General features: G+C 29.9%; 1 protein-coding gene across 1 annotated transcript; it reads right to left on the bottom strand.

Moving 5' to 3' along the window:
- Positions 1–1,111: 1,111 nt before the first annotated feature.
- On the bottom strand, positions 1,112–19,246 carry LOC111619915 (angiogenic factor with G patch and FHA domains 1-like). The gene is made up of 7 exons (XM_023361739.1): positions 19,132–19,246; positions 15,356–15,656; positions 12,911–12,957; positions 9,171–9,290; positions 1,394–1,462; positions 1,239–1,328; positions 1,112–1,177 (listed from the first exon to the last, which is right to left on the bottom strand). Exons 2-7 carry the CDS (start codon positions 15,639–15,641, stop codon positions 1,112–1,114), a joined length of 678 nt encoding a protein of 225 aa, XP_023217507.1. The 5' UTR covers positions 15,642–15,656; positions 19,132–19,246.
- Between the last annotated feature and the right edge of the window lie 1,464 nt (positions 19,247–20,710).

The following is a 20,710-nucleotide window of genomic DNA, read 5'->3' as shown; positions in this document are numbered from 1 at the left end:
ACCAAAATAGAATAGAATTTAACATTAGTACACGATACAAAATGAATATTGAAAATTATAACAAGATAGTTACGGCTAATAGATATATTATATTAAAATTAGTAGATGCTATCGAAGCCAGAATTGGCATTTAGAGGTCATAGGGAATTCATTGAATCTAATATAATAGAGGTAATTATATTGAACTTGCTTATTTATTAAGTGCGTTAGATAATCTATTCATTAAAAATACATTTAGAGAAGTCTACGGTTTTTACTGGCTTATCGAACAAAAGAATACGAATTGACCCTAGACCATCGCTGACTGATTGCCCCTGGAAGAGGCGTGTTACAGAAACACAGCTTCCCTATCATCAAATGTCACGGCACGCCACTGGTATGGAATTATTTTATTTTCTTTAATCAGCGATCGCGAATATATCATTAATATGTTAATATTCGATATGATATATTTATCATAATACAAACATTGGTGAATACCTGCATTTGAATTAATTTTACTAGTGAATGTATTTTCAAAAATAATAATTCATTTTAAGTTAGATATTGCGGTAAATCCTAATTGAAATTGATGACACTTCAGAGACTTGTATTATACTGTAAATTACTATTATACTGTACTATTAGTAAATTACTATTATACTGTACTTATTCTATTATACTGTAAATTAAATTATGTAAATTACTGTATTTTCATACCAAGTATTATATTTCATGTTATACCTAACATGAAATATAAAAGTAGAAAATCTCGTTCAATAATAAAAATAGAGAATTTCAAATAAGAATTGTGTTATATCTTGCCGGTGTCTTTTTCTGTGTCACCGATTTTTATTCTTGTCAATAGCTATACAGTATGTACAATAATATTAATTCTTCAGACAACAAAAAAGTCTTTCAATCAATTGTATAATAGAAATCGGATGTTAGTGACGGTGAATAGAAATGAAATAAGATTTTCAAAATATTGGGTAAATAAAATGTTTTTATTTTGCTTCTGGTTACCGAAGAGTTACGTAACAGGAGAGTTCTTTCGTCGTTTTAAATTTGTAAATCATATTTCACAAAGTGTTTTTCACTTTCGACGTCATTTGCTCTAATGTAAAATTTGTCAATTTTCAGTAGCAGATCTGAGCTTCAAAAGACCAGAAAATATAGAATGAAGAGCGTTGCCCATCTGAAATTAAATCAAATTAGGTATATATACATAAATTTATTTTCAAAAGTTAAAAAAATACCTTAACTGGAAACTTTTTTGTAACATTGAAGTAGCCTCTCATTGATATACATAATGACACTTTTCCAAATCTTTTCATAAAGTTTAGAATCTGAAAGAATAAGATGCAATTCGATATTATGTGTTATAATAAATGAAAGATCATCTAAAACTCACTTTCAGTTTCTGTTCAAGCGACAAATCGCATGCAGAAAACCTTCGGATATCTTGAAACGACGTTTGCATCTGAAAAACACCAAAAATTATTAAACGTATTAAAAGCAACTGATCGGTAACTTTGAAAGAAAAATGATAAAATACCGTAGACGTTAATGTTGAACCTTCGTAACCCATTATAAGACATACGATTGAAAGTAAAATGACAAACAGGAAAATGATGAATCTTATTATAGTGTTTAATTCTGCGAAGATAAATATATAATATGCGAGACTGGTTTCTAATAGAACTGTGAAATAAAATATAACCGGTAATAAACTAAACTTTGTGTTGATCTGATTGAGAAAGTTCCAAAGTTCGGCATGTTGCATCATTATCTCTTCTAATTTTAAACTTAAATTCGAATTGTTCTTACTAAGCAGAATTAAATCATTCGATACTCTTTGAAACGATTTCTTCATAATCATGTATGAAAATAAAAAAAAGAATGAAAAATGAATTACTCCTCCAATAATAAAATTGACCGAAATACCAAGTTCAACGCTACAGAAGAGAATGATAAAATCATTTTCGTTAATTGTATCTAATGTTGGATATGTGACATACATATTGAAAATTGGCAGTGCACAAGTGAAAGAAAGCAGGATTATGCGCATGATGACACTAATTTTGCGAATAGATTTGTTTAAATCTTCAATTGGCAGATTATCTGATTTCATTAATATGATTATCGGAGTTAGTTTTTTGCGTTTAACAACAGAAAAAGCGAGCGACATAGCCAAATATACTATTGTAAAGGTGATCCTGATGAAAATATTATAATCCATTACTGAATACCAGCCAAAGCAAGGTGTGTTTTCTGCTACAGAAGGTATTGTCATAAGAAATAGTAAGAAAAAGAATTGCCAATTTACAAACTCCACAAAGCATAAGAACTTCTGCAGTAATTTATGTTTATAATGAAACTGTCGACAATAGTGGCATGGAGTGAAAAAGTTTAATCCGTAAATTAGTGCAGTGGACATGTGAGGCTGTAACAGACAACTAACACATATTTCGTATCTACGAATCTCAGCCATGGGTAAATTTCCGAACTAGAAACAGATCTACGGATTTACCTGAAATGGAAAAGCACAGTGAATTGATAATGGACTGTATTAAGTGGAACTGCTAGAAAGTATTATTAGTTTGTTATTTCGTTTATTTTAGTTGTTTATTCAATAGTGGTTACTTATAACTTCCTGCATTGATATAGATAATAAAGTAGACATTAAGTTTGGAGCAATGGGAAAGCTACAGACCGCTTGCTAAACATTCGTTTCTGTTAGTTACAGGAATATAGTGGCAGCATTAGCGTGTTGGTGAATCGATAAGAATGCAGCAATTTGAGGAAAAGTAAACTACATAAAATGCGCTTTAGCCACTTTAGTGCACTTAGATAATTGAGTTCTATGGATTTTCCATGATATACTGAAATATTTTAAAAGCATCGTAATAAATATCATTATATAACAGAAACCTTACTCATTTCTATTACATTAATTGAATATTATATTGCAATTTTGTAATGCAAACGTCCAGAATATATTTCTAAAGCATTTCAGTTTTATTTTGAGATTTAAGAGCATAAAGCTTATGTTTACTTATTTTTCGTCATTCTAACCTTGGACTTCAATGCATTTGTTGAGCCTGGAAACAAGTTTCTCGACGCTTAAGTCATAGAAATCACCGCCTGCTTTCGTAATCACGTCGACACCGTATCTTGAACTTCGTGGATGTCATCAAAGTACTTTCAATGTGTCGTAAGTCCAAACATGTAAAAATCTGGCCGTCATGTTTGACCCGATCGCCATACTTTCCCTCTGTTGTAACAGCCTGCAAAGTAAAATGAATTAATAGAATCAGTTTTTAAGGCTAAAAAACACGACAATAAGGGGGAAAATTCTTCATAATAATTTGCATTTAAAAAATTCTATAAACATAAGTCAGAAATAAAAATTATTAAAGATTAAGATTATTGTTCTAAACATAAATTTTAGTTAGTGTGACATCTGCTGCTGCTTCTTTGTTACAAAATTTGATATGCGTTGTTTCGGAAAGAAAAAGCATTAATTCTATTATCCTTGAACATTCGTTCTATTTATTTCTGTTTAGGTTTTATTATTGACTTTGAAAACTTATCAGTAATTTGATTGTTATTTAGAGAGAGAGCTCCTCAGCACTAGACTGAGGAGCTCTCAGTCTAGTGCTACGTGCTAGTGCTTACGTGAGAGAGTTCCTCAGCACTAGACTGAGGAGCTCTCTCACGTAACCTCGATGAGCACATCTCTTCCAAAACGCGAATTTAAACACTCAATTGCTTGCGGGTAATGCTCGGCTGTCACCGGGAACGATTTAGTTACTTCCCTGGTTCTTGAGTCTTTCAGAGTCGACTGAATGAGGTATTGAAATTTATCCAAATCTGCAATGTTGGGATCTTCATGTATTTTCTTAAATAGCTCCCAAAAGGAAAGAAAATTTTTCAAATTGCCATAAAATTTTGCAATTCAATCTTTGGTAACTTAAAATTTCCCTTAGAACTGCCAGTTTCGCCTTCACTTCGTGTTTCATCTAGCTTCTTCAACCTCTTCAAACGGTGCTCTACCCTTTGGTTTAATCTAACGTACCGACTGATTTTTTGGGAATTTGGGAAAGACACCTAAATTCGATGCTACTCAAGTCTGGAAGAGAGAATTTCAATAAATTAGCAACTCTAATGCACTTTTTGCGAAAGGAAATTGAAAGTGAGGAGAAAATTTCCTTAGCCACAAGTGGGTTTGGCTTTCAGAACAAAACCAAGGAGGTTGTACAAGGTAAAATTAATTATGGCTGCCTCTCCCTATAACAAGACTGTTCCAACTGGTATAAAACTTTTGACTTCTGCTCAAGAGAAACCATTTAGGGATCAGCAAAGTAGAAAAGCAGTGAGAAGTCTCATGCTAGCGCTGAGTGCAGCAAGTCGGAAAATTTGATTTTAGATCAAAGGAAACAAATCCTTATAAAGCGAGGAGCTTGTTTTAAATGCTTAAAACTTAATCTTCTTCGTGTAGGGCAAAATGTATTTATACAGATTGTGGCAAACCGCATCACGTTCTTCTCTGTAGGAATAGCCGAAAGGTATCTCCCAACAATACTTCTGTTGGTGAAGGTGACGGCGCATCCCAAGGATGTGAGCAGGCATTGGCTAAGGTGTCATCAACTCCACGTGTTTTGCTACAGACTTTGGTTGTGATTCTGAGGAGAGAGGAAAGGTGTCTCAAAATCCGTGCAATTATTAATACTGCCTCTCAGAGGTCTTATATCTTGAAGAGTACTGCGGAAGAGTCGGTTACCAACCAATGAGAAAGGAAAATTTAAAACATTCGTTGTCTGGAGGTTCTTGTACGGATATTTATGAACTCGATGTGTACAAGGTACAGTACACCTCCCGTGCATGGACGATAAATACCGTTGTAATTTTGATGGCTTGGACCTATCGACCATTTGTTTAACCATGCCCCCAGTTACACAGGAACTGTGTCAGGACGAGTTGTTTATTAATTAATTAAATATGGGGATATCTTTTTCTGCTTTTTTTGGTGGAATATAAGAATCATGTGATTTATAAGTTACATTCGCTATTTATTACACAGTAAAAATAATTGAAATATTAATATTTTAAAATTAAAGTTAAATTTTAATATATTTTCTAAATTCATTTCATTCACAAAATTATGTCTTGCTTATAAAATTTTATTGCTTTCTGTGTTATCATCTTAGAAGTATGGAGAACATGTCAGAAGTTGCAATTTGACACAGAGTATTAAAAGCCAAAATCATGCACGGATAAAAAAAACAGACCTGTATCTACTCGGGGACGAGAACCGAGTGAAATTAAAATACAAAATGGCGACACTCTCTAAAAACAGGCAGTAGTCCGAGATTTGTGCATTATTGGTTGGGCAGTTGGAAAGGCGAACGTTGAGGGTCGAATGTCGAAAAACGAATCTTTGAAAAAAACCTGTCCCGTATTATTCGGGACATATCTTTGGTTGCCACGTGCTGACCTTGATCAGTTGAGCCGAGATATCCCGTTTCCAAGGTCCTAGATTATAAGGTTCCCTCATAGAAAAGAAACGTTTCTCATTGGTTACTTATTTGACGTCAGCCACAGTCGAAAACGAAACATCCTTATGGGAGAAACATTACTGATCAGAGGCTTGTAGCTTTAATTACACGCTAATATTTAATTAATTACGATTCTTAATGAAATATAAATAAACATGGATTATAAATTTAAAAAATCCGGAATATTGAGCAAATCTTCGTAATTTTTACCTGTAAAGTTGAAATTAAAATGCAATTTTCTACAGTGTAAATGAAATCGATTTTATCTATTTTATGATATTATAACAACAATAGTTTCTTAAAAGATTAATTTTGGTAAATTCTACGTAGGTGATTTATATATAAATGAATTAATTTAATTTATATTGTCAAACGACATTTTTTTTTCTTAAATTAAAAATTATATAGTATTGCTCTAATTTTTTAACTTTTTATATTTATGTACCAAAAACGATATTATTTACTCATACATATACAAAAATAACTTTGTCGAAAGAACAATTTTCTATGTTATAAACATATTTTTAATATCAATATATACAAATTAAGTGTTACATAGAAATAGAATTAAAAGAAATCAGGTACAAATTTTTAAAAACTTTCTATTGTTATTACAGTTTTAAATTAAGATCTAAAGTTTTACAATCATTACATTTAAGAGATTCTTCTGGTTTATCCCGTTTATTTACATCTAAAAGTTTTTCTGTCCAATTTTTTTTCTATTTCTTTTTAATAAACGATTCTTTCTTTCATTTGATTGATTAATATTTTCATTTTCTACATTTCCTAAATTTACTGTCGGTAGTAAAGTTTTCTTTAGTTTAGGTTTTGCCAATAAACCTAATAACTCGGCTTTTAAAATTCTCTCAAAATCATTTTCTGTGAAATTATCAGGGCGAACATGACAAGAATCGAGATTGAATTTATCTTTTCTTTTACAATTATGAATCCATCTTCTTCTTATTATTGGATTTTTAGGAAATCTAAAATAACCAACTTTCCTGTTTAATAACTTTGTGTTATGATAGCTCTTATATAAGTTGCAACAACACATGATGCTCCTGGCATCTAAAAACAAAAATAATGATAATTATAAAATTTAGCTATTTTTTAAATCTTCCCAAATAAATCTAATCAAGATATACTATTCTGAAGTATAAAAAAGTAGTATTAACATTTCTAACATAAAAATTATTAAACAAATAAAAACACTACAATAAGTTTATACTATATATAAAACATTATTATATTTTGCATTTCTATTCATTTTACGTAAATATACATATTTTTAAAAAGTTATATTAATTAATAATAAACAATATTTTCCTTTTACATCTCATCTTAAAAGTTTTACCATCCTGTTAAGGAGCCAGCTTATTATTTGTAGTCGTCATTACATCGTGCAGATACTATTTTTATAAACGCAAAAACTATGATTAGTATTTTAAAATTTTTTAGTAAAAATATATATTATCCATAATCATATTCGGTAATTTCTACAGAACCAAATGTAAAGACCACAACCGAATATCAAACGATTCTAGAAACACTTTTGTTACTTCCATACTATATTTATGGATATAATTATCAACATAATTATCTTTAGTAATAGTAATAACGATAGATATATTTACCTTCGAAGATTAAGAGTCTAAAAATTCTCAACAAAGTAACAAAAATAGTGAAATTCCAAAACTTTTTTCCCTGGCTAACTGTTGTGAAGTGGTTGCTCGACCACGGCTTGACTACGAATGACGTATATCCGGAATCTGGCAGGAAGTGGCTAAACCAGCTATATGAGGTAACTTTATATTCTAGGACCTTGTCCCGTTTCATCACCGGAACGTTTTTGAAAGTAGATTATGCTAATCGTTATAATTTTATATTAAAATTAACTTCCGAGATATGATTTGTTTTCTTTTTACATTAATATGAAAATTTCCCGTTTTTAAAAAAAATAATCGTGGCTAAANATTAAATTTATAATGTATTATGTATCACAAATTAATAGTATTAAAAAAATATTACGTAAAAAATGTTCCTTGCAACAATCACAAACTTTATTATACATTTCAAAATGCAAAAATAAAAAAAAAAAACTTAAGCTGCCGATTATACAATGCAACAGATCAATAAATGTTGCTCAGTTGGTCAGTAGTAATGGGGATACCATTATGCGTGATTTGTGATTATGCTACCGACTTTTGATGGTGGGGTGTTATCGTTATTATTATTATCTCTCAACAATATCCCCACAATTTGTTTGAAAAAACTATTTTTTTCTTTATAAAAAGTATTTTTTATTGTTAGCAAGGAAAACGACATAGCTAGTTTCTCCAGATTTTCTCTACAAGCTGTAATTTTTTTCATTATTTATTCAGTACTTTTATTAATTTTTTATTAACAAGACTATGTCGAGTTTTTAAAATCGTACTGCCTGCTGTGTTACCATCGTAGAGGTATGAAGGAGTACATGTCAGAGGTTGCAATTTAGCACATAGTATTAGGTGCCGAAATCATGCGCACATAAAAAAAGCAGAATTGTAGGTACTTGGGGGACCGAGAACCGAGTCAAAATAAAATTCAAATTGGCGACACTCTCTACAAATAGGCAGTGCAATTTGCGCATGCATTGCTCGTTGGGAAGTTGGAAATGCCACGAAGATACGCTACTGAAAAAAGGTTGGGAACCGTTGAAATATAAAATAATAAAAAGTAAACTAATAAAACTTAAATTTTGCATTAGGAATTTAAATTAACCACTCAGCAGTGAGCAATGAATATATTCATCAAGGGCGATTGTTTGGCAGTGGTGAGGGATGAATATATGCGTCAAACTCTTTTGGGGGGTATTGGCAAAAACTAGCCTAAAACTACCTCGAAAAAAAAATTCACATAAAAAAAAAATTATGTAACAATAAAAAAAGACTTTTGTGTACTAGACATAACTGTTTACAAAATCTTTTTTTGAAATAGTAATGAGAAAAAATGTGTGGAAAAATACTCTAAAAATTTCGCACGTTTATTCTCCACTACTAAGGGTTGCAAGGTTAAAAAACATAAGTGATACCATAATCTAATAAATCAATACAATATGAAAATCACACTATTGTTTACATATTAATATAATAAATTCTGAAGTACCACCATCAGATTGTTCATTCTCTGAAGATAAACTAAAATTGACTATCTTGTCCCATTTATTGCCATAATTTGGTTTGAATAACCTGTGTGTTATCTTTATTTGAAAATCAGTTTGAAGCAGATGCAAGTTGTCCAATGGTGTGGATTATTTGTCAATTTGATTTGCAATTATAAACTCACCAAACAGCTTTTCCTTTGTCCAAAACTATATTTAGAAAATGTGAAAATACCTTTATGTATCATAGACATTCATCTGCCATTAAGATTTTTCTGGAAACCATCTGATACACAGTTTTAATTTTAGTTTTCTCCTGATTTTGTTCATATTCATTTTCTTATGTCAATGCATGCTTTAATTGATGATATACAATTCTACTTACACTTATTTTACTTGAAATTAAATGGATCAAAACTCAATTATTTGTCTTTCATTGTTTATTATAATTTATAATCAAAATTTTAGGTGAAATTTTCAAAAATACTTACAGAATCATAATAATAGCCTGTACTTATACTATAATACATTCCTCTGGTTTCATCATAAATATAATCAGAATGTGTGAGTGCTACTTCTGCTGTTTGTTTCACTATATCTGTTAATGTTTCCTGCAATTAACATAAAAGTAATCAAAATATATTCATTTAAATAATGTATAATTATTGCTGAATGTAAGTAAATACAAATTGTAAATATAAAGAAAAATAATTCATTTTAATAATTATCAAAATACGTTCAAACATACAAGTGGGGGTGCTTTCTAATTAAGTCGTCTATATTTTAAACTTTGCATTATATGAACAAAATTTTGCCATTTTAAATTAATGATAAATAATTAAATCAAATACACATAAAGAACACAACTACTTAGTTGTGTTCTTAATGTGTATGGATTTAATGTCGATTTAACCTGCTTAACACACTATAGATATGAATGGTAGCATGCATTATACTAATAGTTTGAATACATAACATTTAGCATGAATAAAATAAAAACAGTTTGGATAAGCTAAAATTAAGAACTAATAATAAAGATTTTCCAAAAAAAAAGGCATTAATTCTTGAAAGGTTCTCAAAAACGTAAGAAGAGAAAGAAAGCAGATGTAAACTAGAAACAATAATTAGCTGGAAACAAATAGCCAATACAAACAGATAAATAAAAATTGTTAGACTTAATTTAAGTTTAGTTTAACAGTTTTGTTTAAAAGTTTTAGTGTGTAAATAGAGAGCTGTCTGTAAATTACAAACAAAAAGTTGGTTAAGGAAAATTTTCTGTCAATTCATGCATCTTTTCTGAAGCTTGTACATCAGGAGAATAGTTGAAGAATTTAACTATTCTTCAAGATGATCATTGTAATAAATTTTCATATAGTTAGTATCAGCCAGCCACACAATGTTTCATGTGTAAATGTGAATTCATTAATGGCCAAAGAATATAACAATGCTGTGTGTGTAATTTAAAGGCATGCCATCAGAGAATGCAAGGTAGGTAATACATGTCCCAAAATACTTGTAAAAAAATACTTTTTTTTTTATTGAGTTTTCATAACAAAAACGTAAATTTACCTAATTTCAGTGCTAATATACATGTATGTTGTATCTCATACCTGATACAAGCTAAAAATTTTTAATTTTTATAAGGATAGGATTAAGGCACTGCCATAAAGTAGATACCCATCCTTTTGGAGAAATAGAATGAGAGTGATGTACATTCACAGCCAATAGGTAGAGGAAGTATACATCATAGTGTTGCCACATGTAAATTTGAATTTGAAATGTTTTGTTAATAGAAAAGTTGAATAAATAATGAAAGATAGGCAAAGTGAGCACCATGACGGTTCACCTGTCAAAAACTTGTGTATAACATTTTGCAACTCCTCTTCTATCCAAAATTTGTTAGAAAATGTATGTAATATGAGCAATAATGAAAAAGCAGTGCCAAATTTTTCACCCTGGTGGATAAATTTTGAACTGAAAAATCAAAACTGCATACTAAGGACAGTATATAAATCAAATTTGGTTGAGATTTGCTCAGTGGTTCTTTCTACAAAGAGGCTGAACATCTACTCTTTAATTATGAATACTTGTAATTATGATTATTGTATTTAATTATGATACAGATAATTTCATATATATTAGTCAAGATAATGCACAGTATTTGATTGAGGCCCTGAAAATTTTAAAAAGTTCAAGAGCTCCCTTTTAGTAATACACAGTGACACTGTCAAAGATTTGTCAATCTTTGACAGTGAAAAAATTGCAACCGTATTTGTATAAACATACTAAAAGAGACTTGTAAAATACGGTAAAACATCATCGTCGACTCGTGTTGCAACAGAATTGGTTGAATCTAGACCAATAGCGGATATTGCACAAACCGTTGAGTTTAAATGAGCAGCGGACCTACTAGAAATCATTTATTATTTAACGTCCATAAAAATTATATTTATATTAATGATGTCTCCAAAGTTCANTTATAAACGGTAAGCGACTTAAACGCCAATACAGTAGTAAATCGGTTTCACTCGATAATTAGTCCGAAATCAATTTGCGAAATCCGAAATCGTCGAATCCCGTGACAAATTTTTCCATATGAATCAATGTAAATCCAATTAATTCAATCTAGAGTTTTGTATGTATTTTTGAAATTCTAGATTCTAGAAATTCCAAAATACATACGAAAACACATTTTATACTGAAAAAAATATAGCGTTTAATACTAAAAATAGTAAAAAATAATAAAGATGATGGCCTCCAAAACAGATACGACATTTGTTTTTGATTGATGCAAAGAAGAGCACACTTTACTTTTGAATGAAAGATTGTTACGATGATCGCTTTACATCAAGTACTGCGTTAGACATGTGCATGTAAACTTTGTATTATTTTACTTACATCAATTTTATATTTATACAGTAAATGTTTGTGAGTAGATTATAATACTCTATATTTTTATTCACAGCAAATAACGTTTCAGCCTATTGTTAAGTGCTAGAGATAGGACTATTATCCTTAGTATACAATAATTTAAATATTATAATATACTAGCTACAAGTACCCGTTTCGCTGGGTTTTTATTTGTTCGTATATTTACATGTATGTAATATAGTTTTTTTTTAATATAAAAGACGGTTTCTCTTACTCTACATAATCTTTGTCTGATTCGATGTGTTTCCTATAATTTTCAAGTTGCTCTTCTGTCTGATTATTTCTGTTTCGATGTGATTCGAGACGCAAAAATTCTTTCTTACACTTTGGAATTGTTTTTTATATTTTTACTTTTCACACTTCACTATTCACTTTCTACCTTTTTCTGTTATTCATACACTTTTACTAATGAAAAATCAACTGAAGCATGTGCGTCACGTGTTCAAATGCCATCCCCACTACTCACACATAATGGTCCTAGACTATTCCAAAACATTTTGGACTACGTATTCCAAAACATTTAAGATTAAGATTACATTATAGCCAATCTTACACAATTTCACAGAATGGAAGAATTAGGTCCCCCATTTCCAGACTAATTAGAGAATTTTTACATGAGTCTAAAAATATGTTCGATTTCTTGCAAAAACGCAATAAGTCGCATCTGCGCTGTAAATCTTGCAAGCCACTTTTTTTAAAACACTTTCATTTTTAACACTTCCATTATTGACACTTCCATTGTTACACATTTTCGAAGTCAATCGCTTTCAACTTCCATATCTCCCCCACCCTTATAGCTATCGAGACAAAACCACCATAGTGCACGATNGAATCGATTAATTTTATGGAAGAAAGCCTTTCAAACAGCCGTAGTCCATAAACTGCATACGTGCCGGGCTGTGATTGGCTCATGTATTTAAGGACTCGTAGAACATCAATTTCATAAAGAACGAAACGTATCTACTGTGTTATAGGGGGGATTGACTGTATAAGATTAATATTGTTTATATACAGTATTATAAATTACAAAATAGATGTGAACAGCAACATGAAGAGATGTGAAATAGCAGAATTGAACTACCAAAGATAGTCAGGAACAAAGCCATGCAGTATTATAATATGTAAATGCTAAAAAAATAATCTATACTGTGATATATAATATTCTTTGTCATTACTAATTAATCTCTATAAAAAACTTCAAAGTAAATAAATTTTATTTCTAATAATTTTCTCATTTTCTTTTTCCTCATTCAATTAAATTTAATCTTAACAGAAATTTATATAAAAATACAAAACTTACACTTGATCCTTCTGGAAGTATCCAATCTTCAACAGAACCTTTAGATTCTAAATAAGATTTTAATTAAAAGTAAAATCAGAAATCAAAAATTATAAACAACAAAGTTTAAAGTTTAAAATTTAAAATAATGATTAAGGTTGCTAGACATTTCAATTTTCTGGGAATGTCTCATTTCTAATCACAACCATATTTAAAAGAGAGTTTTCAGGAACATTAAATATCTTTGTTTATTCATACATTTTAACAAAACATTTTACAAATGAATTTACAATATACAGAACAAAATTATCATCATTTTAAATGATAAAACTTTTTGAATAAATATTTCTTTCTCTGACTTAGATAATGTTATCATTTGTTACAAAATATTAGTAGTAATTAGATTATAAAAAATTTAATAAATTTATCTTTAGTGTTTCTTCATCTAGCAGCAATGAAATTTCAGAGAAAATATTTTTTTCATAGAAATATATTGGACTAATGCATAACACTAACACTGTGAATCTTCATAGTGTTTATGTCATACTACTTAAAATCATGTTTATAATCAATACAAAACATTGAACATTGTATTTCTTCTTCATTTGTACACACAGATACACACACACATATATATTTTTAAAATTCAATATTTGTATCCAACCTTTTCAATATGTAACATATTTATAAAATTATTATTATACAGTACAATATTGTATTGTTTCTAGTTTGTTAACTTTGCAATTTGCATTTAAATAGTTTAACAATTATACATTAATATTACAATCTGCAGACCATTTAAACTGACAAGGACATGTCATCCTCTCTGATTCAAATGAAACTTGGCAAGCACAGACCTAAACACAAATAGTTCTTTGTCCAAATAATAGGACCCACTTCTCAAGCATTTCTGAAAAACAGGCCTCTGAAAATTGAGTGTTCAACTTATAGGTCTGGAAGTTCTACATATTGTAAGAATGGCAGTAGCTGAGTGGATAAGGTTGTAGACGCTGGAACTATTTAATATGGGCTCGATTCTAGGCAACTTCAGTTGTTTTTTTTTTTTAAATATGTAATATAGTTATTTTATTATTTTAGCATATCATTAGCATTATTATTACTATTCTTATTCCTCATACTTAGAGCTTATAAAATGAGATTTAAAATTGTCACATCGTTTCCTGTTTAGTGAAAATGAAGTTTCTGTAGATTTAACTCTTTTATGTTGGTAAATAAAATTTTTATTTCTTCATATTTATTTTTTGATATTTTAGCTTGTGGTTACGTGTTCTGTCAATACAAGAAAATAAGATTCAGACATTACTGCTCATGGATGAAAAATCGAGTCCCCAAAGTGAAAATAAGATAGCATAGTTGCAGCATTTTTCTTTTAATTGTTAATGTTATAAACAATTCCCTCATGTGCTTATGTTTGTTACACTTCAAATAAAAATACCACCATATCTGACGCTTAAGTGAGGAATAAGAATAGTAATAATAATGCTAATAATATGATAAATTAATAAAATAACTATGTTGCACATTTAAAAAAATAAAATAAAATAAATGAAACTTGCATGAGATTGAACCCATATCATGTAGGTCCAGCATCCAGAATCTCATCATCACTTGTCTACTGCCATTCTTACATTACAATATGTAGAACTTCCACACTTATAAGCTGAACACTCAATTTTCAGAGGCTTGTTTTTCGGAAACACTTGAGAAGTGGGTCCTATTATTTGGACAAAGAACTATTTGTGTTTAGGACTATGCGCTCACAGGTTTCATTCAAATCGGATATATATACATATATTACGTCACTAAATAAAGCTTATCATGGATTCATTTTACTTCAATAAATTTTATGTTTAAAAAAATATCTAACAACCGTAAGTGTACATCCTACATGGCAGCATTCAGCAACTGCAGGTGTGAATATGCTACTGAGTGAAGCAGATAAACTGATATAAGCAAATGTGCATGTCCAGAGTCATTTAGCATGTAATAACCACCAGATACACTTCTTTATGCACGTGAAGGAAGTAGCTACCAAGTAAGTTTACTTGCTTGGTAGCTTTACATTTGTTGTCAATTTGTATTATGAAATAAGATGATCCAGCTTTTCTTTTTAGGAAGTGGTAGTGGTAGTGGTAGTCGTAGCTATCACTACCACTACCTAAAAAGAAAGTTGGATCATTTTATTTCATAATACAAATGGTAAAATTCACTGAATTCATGGTATCTCTTATAGACATCATACCTACAAGAAGTTTCAATAATACAATGTAGAAAACTGGCAAAGTGGCAAGCATTCAATGAAGTCATCTCATTGCCATTTTGTAAACAATACACATACACTCCACATTCACTGCACACTGCCATATAGGACGTACCCTAATACATTATTATTGTTATGTACATTTTAGATTTGCAATTATAATATTTTGCTTGCAATTTACTTACCAAATTGATAAAAATCAGTTTCATATGTCTGTGTTTCTGAATCAGATAAAAATTTGTTTAAGTGACAATCACAACTTGAAGATGTTTCGGGTGTTTGAACACAAGCATCAATAAGTTTGTAACAATTGTTGTTACTATGGTCTGCATTACTTTTTCCAGTTACATCATTGCAAGATTTTCTAATTAATGATAATTCATCTTTTACAATTTTTAATTCTTTGTTCTTCAATTGTAATTGAATTTCAAGAGTTTTTATCTTTTCAAGTAATAATAATTCATCAGCCATTTTCTCAAAACAAAACTAAAAAATAAATAAATAATATTTTTTTATTTGATTTTAAAAATATAAAGAAAAATGCAAACATATTAATATCTTTAACACTAGTTATTCCAGTAAATAAACAAAAAAACAAAAAATGTTACAATATTGATCAATTTATTAAGTAAGGGTAAATCTATGATAAAAAACTTTCAAACTTAATATCATAAAAAATTAATATTACATGTTATTATGTAACAGGGTTATCTAGTAATTTAATTTTTGTTGTCATTTACATTAAATTTTAAAAAAGTAAAGTTAAATTTTTATCATAAAATGATTATACAAGTAACTCAATATATGTGGTTAATTGGTTTTGCAAATATACAGCATATAGCAAAACCACACATATCAAAGTTAACGATCAATGGGAATTAAATTAATTTGCAAATTAGATCATTAAGAATTCTTCTGAAAGTTCTTTTTACATTTATATTCCCATGGGAAAACAAAAACATGAGAAATGAATAAATCATGTTAAAAACATTTATTAAAGAATTATTAATTAAATATTTTAGACAAATTATTGTATAGTTATGTAGTTGCATGCAAAAATAAAAACAAATCACATAAAATAACATTAAAGAATCATTATTGAGAGTTTAGACTAACTAATAAAGTAGGCCAAACAAGAAAAACATGAAGTAAAACTTTTAAAAATCAAGAAAATATTTATCACATGTCACCTGCATAGTTGCTGCCTTCTTTTTTTTTTTTGGCCCTGAAGTCATAGAATTTCATCTCTAGAACAGATGAACAAACATATCTCAATATTCCAACTACAGTTTCATAGTTCAAAAATAAAACCTCCATATATGATGATATATTATTGTATTCAAATCAGAAAAAAATTAACAGATTTATAAAATTTAAAAAACAAGAACATAGTAGAAAAAATGTGTATCAATCCTGACTGAATGGAAAATAAAACTTTCTTGAAACATCCATCATCATCACAATGAAGCAAGCATTGAACAAGATAAAATTATCACACTTAAATTAATCAAAATCAATTTTATCATAGATTTATTTTCTAGAATACTTGAATTTGATGATACCTTTTAAAAAAATTTCAGTTTTGTGATGATACTGTTAAATCAATAGAATCAAGTTTTTTATTTCCTCAATCAAACAGTAATTAGCAAGTTAAATAGAACAGTACAGGGAGTATTCATAAACTATGTAGTCAGTTTTCGGTTTATTTTTGGACACTCCTTTCTCCTTGTAATCATACTGTAGTTGAGACTTTTGTTTTGCTGATATCCCCTCCTGTTATATAGCCTTTTGTTTAGTATGTTTTGTAATATCATTGAAATGTATTAAAATGTGCAGGCCACTGAATTTTCATATCTTATATAAATAACTCTACATGGCTGGCAAACTAACTGAAATTGCTTTTTATTCTTTTATAAAGTGTTACAAAAAATAAATAAATGGAAATTTCAGTTATTAATTTCACAAATCTTCACTTGTGCAGATAACTTTTATATATTACATTTATGTAAGTTTTATACGATGATCTATTTAACTAGTAGTTACTTATTATATGGCTTCAACAACTCTTCTATGTGGCTTACAGGATTGTGTTCATTCTCAAAATCTGTTTGATCAATTTTGATTTAACTTTACCATTTTCCATTAATCATGATGAGGAATCCAAAAATGTAATAAAAAAATTAGGGTCCATGACTTAATTTTCGAGATATAAAGTCATAGCATAAGTGCGCACAACAAAGCAATATTGCACAAATCGCAAGATGTTCCATGGTTGCTAGCACATTTTCTACGAGCTTATAGAATTGACTTTGCCTTTTCCATTAACTGTGATGAGGAAGAGAGTCCATTTAAATGTAAAAAATAAGAGTTCATGACTTCATTTTTGATAGTAGTGGGCAAGTTTTTTGTTGTATTTGATTAGTATTTAACTGCAGTTTAAAAAGAGTGTTAAAATTTAATTTTTCTATAACTTACTATGTCAGTAGAGAGAACTGTCCTTCCCTATAACTGTCAATGAACTTACTGTATGCAAGTTTAAAAGCAATGCATGTTATAATATGTAATCATTTTTGTCTTACTCCAGTTTGTTTTCACAATGGTTTCTAGGGATCACTGCACATAAGGTTACTAGAGTTTTCAACTTATATGCCTTAACCTTGCCAAAAGAATGTGTAGACTGAACACACAGTTAAGGCATAAAAATAATTTATTTTGTTCCTAAAGAAAAAAGAATTAGTAATTCTGACATTATTAGAATAAAATTCAGTTTAATGTTGTATAATCAGTAACAAAAGAAATAGAGCTCATTTCTTCATTTCTATATATTCTTATCTTTCAAATTGAAATTGATAAGCCTTTTAATTACAAATGTTGCAATCCTAAATGCAAATTAAACTAAGTGGTCTGTGATACCACTTAGTTTAATTTGTGTTAACAATTATTTGGTATATTTTCTTTATCATCATTTCTGGCTTTTGAAGGCCACCAGATAATGGATCAATGTCATTCCCATGGTACATTGTTGATATAACAATAAAATTTTTCTTTGGTTTTGGAATATATGACACTAGAGTCATATTTCTTTGGAAAGCAAATAAGGAAGTTTTCTCTAGTCTCCCTTTTACCTTTTACATGTTACTTCTTAGTTGAAAAGGTATTTCCCTCTTATCCTTCTTCAAAAGTTCACTACAAAGTGGTAAGCTTGAAAACCAATTGTCAGCAGTCACATTTCTACCCGTCTCTAATATCAGTCTAACCAAACACAGAACAACTACTTTTTTGGCAGTTTGACTGTTTATACGGGCCTTTGGATTGCTTCCAACATACAATTCCATAGATTTTGCGTAAAAGGTTCTCACATCAACTAGAGTAAAAATCTTTATTCCACATCCAGCAGGCTTGCTAGAAGATACCGGCGAAACGGGCACTTCCCACGGAACGGAAATAGCCGCTCGTCGACCGTTCTCATTTCACTTACCGCATAGAAATTCTTGCAGCAAGAAACAAACAGCTCAAAAATTTCCCTAAATGGAGCAAACTCATCAACTTCCCACCTTGCCGATACCGTCAAAGCAAACGCATCTCGATATTAGTAGAAAGGGTAGAAAGTGCTTTAGACTCGTTAGTTAAGGGTTAATGACTATATTTTTTCCAGTGTTTTTTCCTTTTTATAGCAAAAGGCTCCAATATAAGTATACTCTGAATTTGTTTCAAATGAAAGCATCATCATAATGATAATTCTATTTTATCACGTGTTCATCATCATCGATTTAAATTTGATAATAAAAACAATCATCAAACACTGAGATAATTACACGTGGATTTTCAAAATGTATAAATAAAAATGGAATTATCGTTTCCAATCAGATTAAAAATTCATTAAAACTTTAAGGAATTCTAATGGCATTAAATGATTATAATTTAAAATGCTCAAATATTTCCAAAATAATTAGATTTTTACCTATTTAAAGTCTAATAATCCGTATACTACGTTTATATTTAATATATGATTCAAATAGTAAAAATAATCCAGAAACGAACACAAAATTAGCATTAACGCCCCCTTCTCATTTTAAAACGTAGAAAAACATTTTAAAAAATTTATCGATACGTTCGAGAATTTCCCTCCTAAAAATTCGGATTAATAAATTACTAATAGAATTAATATTAATTTATTTTGGAATTTAGTTTTTAAAAAATGAAATACAATTTTTATCGTGTTTTCAATATAGCGGTCAAGATGGCAGCTTACAGCTCTGGAGGATCCGGGTTCGGATCCAAACGGGTCGATAAGTCCCCAGGAATTTTTTTCGAGGGGTAGTCCGTCCGGATATGTCGGGCCCCGTCCTTCACCACGCGGCCGCCCCATCGTGGTTCTGACCGAACCCATTACGGGCTTGCTAAAAGAGGATCTTAGTGCCCACAGGGTTGAAAAAGTTAAATAAACTAGAAAGAATTAATGCAGTTTCCAAGTCCTTGCAAGATTAGAAAATCACGCTAGACATGTTCTTTGTATTCATCTTTTTTTGAGTTCCTAATGAGTTTGAAGGATCAGTTTGACACAATCGAAGCAGAAGCTAAACAATTATTGCCCGATACTAATTATACAAAATAGAGACAACGAACTAAAAAAAAAAATTCAATTAAACCTCAATCAAATGAAAAAGTGTCCCAAGGAAAATTTTTAAAATATTGTTTTTCTGAAAGTTTTGTTTGTTTGTTTAGTTATGGCAACGCAACACTTGGGCGATCTGCCTAGGGGATGCCTTCCGGGAGGTCTTTTAAAGGGAAACTGGCCCCTATTTAGGTGTTACAGACGTGGAGAAAACTCGGAAAACTCCACGTGGCCAGCCCGTCCAAGCGAGGGGAGAACACACGACCGAACTCTCAGTGTTCAGGGTACGAAGACCGCTTGGTCTTTGGTGGGCCCTGAAAGTTTTGCAAAAACATTAATATGAATTTGGAACGAGCTGAGTCTTATAAGGAAATTAATCAGAATTTTGGATTTGCAATCAACATTGACATTCCTAATGAAGAACTGAAGACATGTGTACAAAATATCGTCAAGTAATACCGAAGACATATTGATGATTCATTATACTGTATAGTGAAGTTTTGTAACACTATAGTTTCATCAAAATTAATTATCGAGATCGAGAATCCCCTTTGATTCATTTGTTATTGTATAAGGCGATAAGAGAAAAGAATATGGAAATTGCATTTCCAAACACTAAAACAATTTTAAGAATTAATTTATGCTTCATGATTACCAACTGTTCTGGTGAGAGAAGTTTTTCAAAATTAAAATTAACCAAAAATAAGGTATTTTATGATAGAATATATATAAAATTTTTATGTGAATAAGTCAAATAAAATTAATTTCAGGAATAATTATTATTTTTAGGGCCCCGACGCCTTGCTTGTCCTAGGGCCCCCAAAAATGCAAATCCGACTCTGATGTAATGCGATTATTTCAGAATTTTGAACTCTGTTCGAAACGAAGAAGCCTTAAGTAAGATGTATACGGTATATTATATTTC

This window comes from Centruroides sculpturatus, unplaced genomic scaffold (assembly GCF_000671375.1).
Source record: "Centruroides sculpturatus isolate CEXI.00-Female unplaced genomic scaffold, Cexi_2.0 scaffold160, whole genome shotgun sequence".
Taxonomy (NCBI): Eukaryota; Metazoa; Arthropoda; class Arachnida; order Scorpiones; family Buthidae; genus Centruroides; species Centruroides sculpturatus.
This window is presented reverse-complemented; position numbering and strand designations above follow the sequence as displayed.

Excerpts from the sequence above, each read along its gene's own strand:
- LOC111619915 (XM_023361739.1), bottom strand. The coding sequence starts at position 15,641 with ATGGCTGATGAATTATTATTACTTGAAAAGATAAAAACTCTTGAAATT. Across the intron at positions 9,291-12,910 it reads TACTTCCAGAAGGATCAAGT|GAAACATTAACAGATATAGT; the intron begins GTAAGTTTTGTA and ends TGTTAATTGCAG. Across the intron at positions 1,329-1,393 it reads CGCTTGAACAGAAACTGAAA|ATTCTAAACTTTATGAAAAG; the intron begins GTGAGTTTTAGA and ends TTATTCTTTCAG.